Genomic DNA, 9,951 nt, shown 5'->3' on the forward strand with positions numbered 1-9,951 from the left:
CAAAATTAGAATGATTCTTATGAAACTGGCATTGATCAGCTGTACTACAAGTACTACTGACAGCCCAGCAAACACAGAAATATTGAACCTCCACTTCTGTGCTTCTTCCTACGCAAAATGTTCTGGGACTGTGAGAGACGTCACAGAGGCAGCGCTGTACACTCTGTCATGGCCACAGATGCAGATTGTGGCGGAGACAATTGAAAATCTATTTTTCACAGCACCACGCGTTCCTTCCATTAAATGTTCCCAAGAAGAAGAAGAAGAAAAAGATGACTCTAATAAAGGTTGCCACGGAAACTGAAGTGTGGCCTCCAGCAGGTGTTTTCTGCTCGCGCCGACCGGAGGAAGGCGAGGAAGTCTGGAGGACTGCGATCTGTTCGGGAAAAATCCACGGAGAGCGCCGCGAAACCAACGAGGAATCGAAAACAGAGGCGCCAATTCCCCCCACATCCAATAAAACACACACGGAGGAGATACGATTGATGTTTCACAACATCTACAACTGCAAAGGAGAATCAAGGTTGCTCACAATCAGCTCAGAAAGAACAAAATATAACGGGTATTCAAGTGTGACCCAAACCTAACTTTAACTTGTATATCAAATAACTATGTAAACAATATATCTTTTATAACTGATATTATTAAAACACAATAATTCATTGTGATTTGGAGTGTTGAACATAAGGCTCATGGGCCAAAGCTGGCCAGCAAAAGGCTCCAATCCAGCCGACCAAACCACCAAGCAAATGGTAAACCTCTCAAAAGAAACCATTGCACGTAATATCATATGTAATTTGCCACACACATCATTGGCAAACAACATGTGGTTCAGTGTACTGCAACAAGGTCAAATTGGAATTGAACCATCAATTATAGATATGAAAGATAACCCTAACCGACCAGGATTGAGCAAAAAGATAAAACAATGCCGGCCAACTCTCAATCAGCTCATGATACTGATACAAACGACCACCTAATGTTTACAGATTGAGACTAACAAGGTCATTAATGACTATTATTCTAGAAGTTTGGCAAGTTTGAACCAAAAAGCTTAAACGCAATGGACAGCTCACTACAGGTGGGTATAAACTACCTGTTGATATCTGCTCAGGTGATGTCAAATTCCCCTCTAATTATGAGAAAATGCATAGAAGCGAGTAGGAACAGACCACTCGGCAGTCGGTCTCGAATTTCGCAGTGATCACGCGTGTTGTAAGTGGCTCAAACAAAGTGTACACAGACAGACGTCTGCACAACCAAGACGCCCACGGATCCAAGCGCACTTGCAAATCTGATCCTGCAACTTAGCTTTGACAAATAAACTATAATACATGTTTGACAAAGTTCACTATTACTACCAAGAAAGCATTACAGATAAAGTGGGCAAAAATTGCACTGTTCATTCACATAATTTTTTTTCCAAGTCCACTCCAGATTAAAAAAATATTCCTGCTTATGGTGGTTCCTTCCATCGATATTCACAAATTGTGCCTACTCATTTGTTAAACCAGCCGGCGTGTGGTCACTTAGCCGGCGCAGCGCAGCAACACCCCATTGTTGCTGGACAGGATGTGGGTCAGGGAGCTAAGCCATGCACAGCCTTGTAGTAAAACTGTCCTCTTTATCTCTTCTGTCACACTGTTATGTAATGCCGCTGTGAGTGTGTGTGTACAGTAGGTGGGGGAGGGCCGGCAGGGGGGCAGGATTTTCTGCTGACTCCATGCCCCGTCTGTGCTTTCCTTGTGTTTGTGTCTGCTGAGGCATTGCAGCCGCGTGGAAGTGACTGGGGAGGATTTCTGCAGGGCGGACCAGACGGGGTTGTAAATACCAGCCAATAATGATCACGTATTGTTTGAGGCTGGGAAACGCATAAAGTCCCCCAAAAAAATCTACATACAACACAAGAAACACAACAAGGAGGCTAATGTCTGATATTCCAAAGTGTGACAAGCATGAATAAAGCGAATGAATTGAATTCAATATACTCAATCACACAAGTGTAACAGTTAAGATTGGGGTTACTTGGTGGGACCATCAAAATATTAAATTTGCATTGAAAAAAAGTGACTTCAACCTATTAAAGGAGAGTAAAACTAGGACTTTGTTAAAAAAACAAACCTCCAGATAAACCATTAACTCTTACATATTATACCGAAAGCAGATGTTTTAAACACTCATTTACCTGTTCTGCTTCAGTACAGAATATATTCTTTAACTAAGTAACTCAAAGGTATGAAACGTCTACATGTGTTATTTGCTCACAACTGTTAGGAAATCCCACACTTGCACAATATTACTCCCCTCTGGTATAATATGTACTTCAATGCAAATTCAAATGCCAACACACTTGAAAATAATTATCGCATATTGTCCGACAATGGCAAACGCATAAAGTCCAATAAATCTACGTATGAGGTTACGCGTGAAAGGATATCGTGTGAAAACCATGAGCGACAGGAGCAGGTTACAAGAAGTCAAACTATTCAATCATACAGCTTTAACTATTAAACTGAACGGTCGTATTTTGGGTGGAAGATGCAAAATAGGATTTGCATTTAAAATGAGTGCTTTTAAATGACATAAAACTGGAATTTTACTGCAAAAGAGTTCAAACAAACCATTAACTCTTAAACATTATACCAAAAGTAGAAGTTTGATTCACCTGGTCTCCATTTAAAATAAACATGATTTCTAATAATTCTGTGAAAAAGAAATGCAGTAAAACATTTAAATAAAAACGTGCATAAGTTCCTTAACTCTTACTTCAAACAAGTAGATGAAACATCTACAAATAGCATGCTTATTTTGCTCACAGCCGTTTAGAAACCACACGATACGATATTAAATCCTTAAACTTTCAAACCAGAAATACAATTCCATGTTTGCTGAATGAATGAAGCCACATCATGTCCATATCGTATGCAGCACGTAATGCTCCACATGCACTGTGTGTATGTCTGCAGGTAGAATAAAAAATAAAATCAAGATTTAATCCCTGGCACGGCACACATGGCAGCGCTTGGCGCTGTCAACACGCCGCACCGAGCTGTCAAACCCGGGAGAGGGGGAACGCGCGCGCGCTCAGCGGCGCCCTCTGGCGTCATTTGGCGGGAAAGCACGCGGCCGTCCGAGGCCTATCCCCGCTTCGCCTTCACCGACAAGAAAAGTCAACAAAATGGTGGAGCAGCGGCGAGTCACGTGACTTCTTTGTGCGCTCCGCTCCACTTTGGGCGCCGACAAACGCACACAACACGGCAAACGAATAAAATCCGGTACCGCCGCGAACTCCAGAATGCGCCCGCGGTGGAGCGGCCGGCCGAAAACCCGCGATCCGTCGAGATTCGTCGTGTGCGCGAGAGAAGCAGACATGGCGGCCATTTTAACACAAGCTTGCGCAGGTAGCATTAGCGGCGACACGAAAACACGGCCAAAGTGAGCCGCCGGCGGCCGGCCGGCGGTTAAAAAACATACCGATTCCTCCTCCTTCTCCATCCCGGTCGGCATCTGCGGCACGGCCCGGTTGATCGAGGCATACTCGTGCAGGTCGGGCAAATCCTCGCAGCGGAAGACGGGCAGGGGCTTACTAGCATCCAGCGCCCGCGCCCGAAACGACAATTTACTCATCTTTTTTTTTTATAATAATAAAAGATGCAGCATAAATCTACTCGGTCTGCTAGGAATAACAGCAGGGCTGCCTCGAGTTCTCATGGATGAATCTGTGGCGGTCGGTTGAGCGCGGGGCTTTGGGGGTCCGTAGCAGCGCGCACAGAGCCGGGCAGGCCCGGGTCTCGGTCGCTCTCTGTCGGTCTCGCTGGCTCCTGGGCTCCGCTGGTCCTCCCCGGTTCAATACGCCATGGCCAACATGGCGGACATTACAAACTCATGCAGCTCACCGCTCGCTCCGAGCGGCCCAGCCCCCTCGATCACACCAACAGCCATTCCCACGCAGCTCCGCGCGCGTGCGCGCTCGCGAAACCCTGAGGGGCACGAGGGGAGGAGGAGGAGGGGGTACAAGAAAAGAAAAAACAAAACAAAACCAAAAAAAAAAAAAAAACAACCGGTGGGGACAAGATGCTCTATGCTGATGAAAAGATGACAACTTTTCATCCTGAATCCTGGTCTGTTGCTGGTTTTTAAAAAAACATTTATTTTTAATATTCTTTAAGCATGGCTTTCCAAAACACCCCGTTACCCCCTAAAACAAAGCTTTAATTTTTTTTTATTATGGATTAAACACATAACTATGGAAGTGTTTTAAAACACTCTAAATGAACAGCTTTTTTTTGGTTGCTTATAATTATTTAAGCATACATGACACATCTACCAATTAGACGCAATTGTTTTGCAATAGTCCTACCTCGATTATCCTGTTTGGGGCAGATGCACTTTCTCCTGTGTCTGGAGAATAAAAAATTATGGCAACACAGTGTGTTGCAAGTCAAAACTCAGGTGTTGCAATATATTTATTTAATACCACATGTATAGCATGTTCAACAACACCGTTATTACCTTTAAACTTTTAATCAGATGGAATAAGATTGTGCATGTCACAATACAGTATATTGTTTATATCAGGGGTACGATGTTGGCCCACGGACCTTATATTGGCCTCAAACCACAATAATGTTACCCCACCGCCCGACCTTCAACCATGGATAGTCGGACAGATTTGCAAATCAATGAAAGACATATTAAAAAAAAGACTTTTCAAACTTTGTGTTTGGTAAAAGCTGTTAAAATCGAATGAATGAATAAAGGTTTTATTTCAAACGTGTGAAAGTAAAACAAATACAATGAACATGCTCAAAATGAATTGTTCAATTTGCCACATGTCTTGTTTCTTCAGATTTCAATCATCCAACTCACCGAAAAGGACCAAAAACAATGTTTGACAGAAAACTTGTGGTAAATCAGTCTTACGACAACGGTATGTTATCTTCCAACGGCATAAGAATAATTACCTAGAGCCGTCACAACCAAGACCTTTAATGCAAATTTGTACATAAATCCTTAACAGAAACATGCCTCATTTCATCCCTCTGTGTTCAATGCATGGGATTACAAGCTTGTTTGGATGCTTTCTGGACTATGACAGTGGAGCTAAAGAGGCTAGTTTGTTGTCTGTAAAGTTGGAATCGGGGCGTTGAAACTGGTAAAAAAAAAATCCCAGTTGCCAGCTGCTTAAACGTAAAAGATGGAAGCGCTTCGTTTGGGTGAAGGGAAGGTGTACAAATAGTTCATACAACTATGACACGAAGAGAGTCAGAAATATCTGCTGCCACGGTCTAGAAATTAGTTACCAAAGTAAAATAATTATACAGAAGTCTATTTCACCAGCTTATGGATTGACAGTGATTATATTGCAGCTGGAAAGCTGTCGAAATCCTACAAGACAAGACAACAAAAACTAAACCAAACACCTTCTATTATTGTTGACTTGCCATGTTAAATGCGTCGAGGAATATGCTTCGCAACCTAACAAGCATCAAACCAGGAAACACAGTTCGATCAGAGCAGTTTGGATTATTTACACAGAGGAAAGGAGAAGAGTGAAGAAATCCACTGTGATTAGAGCATCTTCCGGCCCAGACGCCCTTCGGCTTTGCTTGACCGGCCCTCAGGGCATCACTGGGAAACGCGGAATCAAATGAAAATTACTATAAAATGATACATGCACTACTGGCCAATTATTGGCTTTATTACATTTAATATGGTCAAAATGTGTATGTTAATAGCCATTATTACACGATTGGTTGCTATATGGTGTCTGGCGTCTTGGCTAGCAGAGCGAACAAAACATGACCTCGCAGATTTGGTGGTTCAGTGAAAATATCACGGTTTTGCCTAATGAACTCAAAATTGACAAAAACTGAATCAAGACTGAGATAAATTGATGAACAGAAGCTCATAAAAAATCGATTCCCTTCCCTCTTTTTTCTGGAGGGCAAGCTAGGAGGTCAAGGCATTGCTTACACCGTCGCCACGGCAACGGAGCACCGAAAGTTTAACAACAATGTGATGCCATGACGTTGTTCGGGCCGTCTCCATGGCAACAGAACCCAGGAAGAAAAACTAAATAACAATGTGATGTTGTTTACATCATCGCCATGGCAACAGAGCACCGGAAGGTCACCCAAAAAACAATGTGATGTCATTGCCTTGTTCATTTCGTTGACATGGCAAACAGAACACCCGGGAGGTTTGTTAAAAGCAATCCCCCTGTAAGTATGTAACTTTCTCCTCCCCAAGGAGGAGCAGAAACTCACATTTTTTTGCAGAATATTCCAAAAACTCCTCACTCCTTGGTCACGGCTGTTTCTACTGACATGATTAAGAGATTTTTTTGCTCTGTGGTTGAGCCAGCGGTTGATCAGAGTCCAGCTCAACACCAACACTGGAAGAACCGTCACGTCTGCTCCTCATGCCAACTCATGTTTACATCACCCTCATGTGGAGGGGTGGAGTTACTGGACTGTCCGCTCAAAGTAAGAAAAGACTTTTATCTACATTAAATCAGAAGAATGTGACTTTTTCTGAAGTTTGATTCCAGTTTAGTTTAATGATGGAGACTAACCCTCTTTGTATATCCATCTGTTCATTGCTCATGTTAGGACATTTTATACATTTCGCAGCCTGTTAGATCATACAAGTGTTGCCTTTTTAAGCCAACACCCTTCATCTGTGTTCCAGTGCGAAACTTACGTAAGTTTTTTCACCCAATAACTTCTAAATCTGATCAGTTCTGAAACTCTGAAGGACTGCAAATGACCTCACCACCAGAGATTGCAATAACTTGAAATCGTTTAGTCATTGATCTAATTGTTTAATAACAGAAAACATGGAAAGTTGTTTTTCATTTGGACAGATTGGACTACCAGGGGTCTTAAAAGAACAACCAATTGATTTATCACAGCCCTTTAAATTAAACTGACTGATAATAAGAAGCTTGGACCATAACTTCTGCCAACCACAATAAATAAGCATAAATTAGCTGATCTTTTTATGGAATGGTGAAAAGCTTATTAACGTCTCAGAAATAGGTAGTATAACGCCTGGTTTTTCAATAATAAAAAAAACGCATTCTCTTGTGAGAGGGAGAAAGCTCAAACCAGAGAGTTGCGCAATGCCTCCTGCACATTACAGTAAACAGACAGCGGCCAGCTTTTGTTGGCCCTTCTGGCCTGACACTAAACTAATCTAATGGATCCAAATGGAGGAGCACACAAGGGGTCAAAAGCTGTGCAAACTGGAAAAAGGTGTGTGTGTGGAGTCATTTTGGGATTCTTCACCTCAGATGGCAAAAGACCAGGCCGTCAGCCAAGTTTGTAAAGAGCGCCGCCTGACTCTGCCACAATACATCTGAGGAGTTTTTGCCACCTGTGCAGCGATGGGACCACAATTGAGTGGATCAGCTGTTAAGCTGTCTCAGACGGACTGCAGACACTTAATTCCCCCACTAAGTTTGTAAACTTGGAGTTGGCAACCAATGAAAGTCATTCTAAGCACAGCTGAAGCATATCATTTCTCAAACTTACTGTGCTACTGTTTATCCCATGGTAAAAATCGTCAAATGCATGATGATTACATTTCTGTTGATGTTTATCAAATTACCTACAATTCTGTAAAATCCATCAATGTGATTGGTTACAATTCGGGCCTTCGAGTAGTGAGGAAGTTTCTGCAGCCCACATGACGATCAAGAGTCTGTTTACACAACAACGTTTCAAGGGAAAATGCATCAATTCAGCATTTTTGTTTCTGAAAAATGGTCAAGAAATTGATGTAGTTAGCATGCCAGACTACAAGTGGATGCCGTTGCTTTTTGCCGTAATAAAATCATACACAGAAGCACAGAGAGAACAATATGGTACAAAAATTAGCAATGGGAGAACACGGACATTCGTATGGACAGACGACATAAGTTGGATTGTTATTACACCGACTCAACTATTAGTCCATATAAGTAGTTTTATAGTAGAGACTCTCCCATGATAGCATCCGATGCGTCATCAGTCCATACGGATGTCGGGTTCTCTCCATTTTCTTCATGTCTATAGTGTATTGTTCTCTGCACACACGTCTGTGTGGTTTCATTACAAAATCAAGCAACAGCGCCCCCCAGTGGCCCGGCATACTAACTACATCTTTTTCAGTGTGTCTGCTGCAGTGTAAATGCACTCTTTTTTTTTTTTTAATGGATTAGGTGTCCTCCCGTATAACGTTGTCATGTAAACTTGGCCTTAATTAGTCATAGCCATTGTTGTTATTGTCCATCTACATGCGCATGTGCAGAAAAAAGAATTTATTGCCGTCTACATGGAAATGGATCCCAAACATTTTCACAAAGTTGCGTCTCCCCCGTTTCAATCAAGACGGATGAAGTGAGAGTCTTCAAAAAGTTCCACCTTGAGAGGCGTTTTGTGAAAAGATGTGTTGTCAGTGACTCCGTGCACTGCTGTCGTGTAAACGGACACCCAAAACACATTGAGCAGTTTGCGTTTTCAGTTGAAAACGTTGCGTAAACAAAGCCTTAAGTTGCTTTTCATCCCAAATATTTGTAAAAGATGATCACAAAATCTGTAGACAAATACCACAGAAATACATTGTGCTTGTAGCCTGTGTGCGAATTAAAATACCAACCTACCCTCGCGCTCTTCTGTTCACTGCCACAACATGGATAATTAGCACTCTGATATCTAAATCGCATGCAAATAAGAAATGCAAATAACCTGTTACAGCGGGTGAAGACTCCTGTGGGCCCGAGCCAGTGATCCAGATGTCGGAGGCTGACAAGATAACAATCATCATCCATTTGGGAGCAATAGGCTCGCATCTGTACACCATAATGGAGGCCTGTGAAACAGAGTGTGGCAAGAAAGACACGCTAATAAAAACAGTGAAAGAAAAAAAAGAAAACATTAATGGAGTCAATGCAGTTATTGTAATGTAGAAGCCTGAAGAGGAGTATTTATTACCACATCATTGAGGCATTAATCACAGAAATGCAGATATTTATAGGAGAGAAAATGTGACAAATAGGAGAAATTGTTCTGTCGTTTTGATGATAAAATTAGGATTTTTACAACAGATTGTGCAGCTCGTGCAGAATAAGTTAAGTTACATGAACATTAGTGAGAGTCCATATAAGGAAGAGTGAAGGGGGTAAATAAAGCAGCAAAAAGGGAGTCACATGTCGGATTAACGAACACAGGCGACCACATCGAACCGAAATCGACCAGCAAGCAACATTTTATGGGGATTTCCCCTCCCAGGATTTCTCTTGGGTTCCGGAGGGATTAGACCCAGCTGTGTTTGCACAGCGACACGGAGGCTAGCCCGACAGGCTGCTAGCTCCACGGCTAGCCCCACTTCCCCTGACCCTGCGCCATTTACCAGCCAGCCCGGGCAGCCAACACCGAGCTGAGCCGGGAGAAAATCCCCTCCGACAGGAGGGAGGGCGGAAAACCAGGCCGAGTTAGTGAGTTACAACTCACCGGGGGAGGATGGTGGACACGGTCCTGGTTGTCATGCTAGCCGCGATGCTAACGCTGGTTAGCTTCCCTTCCAGGACGCCTCAGAGGGAAAAAAAGAAAAAAAAAAAAAAAAAAAAGGATTTCCAGCTTTTTCTCCTTTAATTCGTGAAAAGTGCGGAGAAGTCGCTGTTTGCAGGTGAAGGAGACGGATTGCGGGAGCGATAACCAGCCGCTGGAGGTAAAACTTGGGGAGTTCGCTGAGGTTACTTCGACTAAAAAAAATAATAAATTAAAAAAAAAAAAAGATCCAAAGTGACCACCGAGAGCCACTTTACAGGCGCGTGCTGATTGGAGCGCTGGAGCCACCAATCACCTGTGGAGAGCCCGCGAGGATGAGCTCACTGGGCCGCCTTAAGCCCCGCCCACCGCGACGAACAACAACAATAACAATGACGGCGACAACAGAGATCACAAA

The 9,951-nt window shown here is 43.0% G+C and overlaps 1 protein-coding gene across 3 annotated transcripts in view; it reads right to left on the reverse strand.

The window, feature by feature from the left end:
* The window catches only part of LOC308125976 (enhancer of polycomb homolog 1-like), a 34,361-nt gene extending 24,518 nt beyond the window's left edge, over positions 1–9,843 (reverse strand). The window contains exons 1-2 of one of the 3 annotated variants that reach the window (XM_080490041.1): positions 9,498–9,843; positions 8,733–8,856 (exon numbers count right to left, since the gene is read on the reverse strand). Coding sequence is in view for 2 of the 3 variants with exons in the window: in XM_080490040.1 (XP_080346166.1) it covers positions 3,475–3,627 (153 nt within the window). In the remaining variant the exon portion in view is untranslated. Of the gene's footprint in view, positions 1–3,474; positions 3,992–8,732; positions 8,857–9,497 lie in introns of those variants that run through there. The other 2 variants (XM_080490040.1, XM_080490039.1) reach the window with 2 other exon arrangements.
* Between the last annotated feature and the right edge of the window lie 108 nt (positions 9,844–9,951).

Source organism: Lipophrys pholis (genome assembly GCF_963383615.2).
Source record: "Lipophrys pholis genome assembly, chromosome: 20".
Taxonomy (NCBI): domain Eukaryota; kingdom Metazoa; phylum Chordata; class Actinopteri; order Blenniiformes; family Blenniidae; genus Lipophrys; species Lipophrys pholis.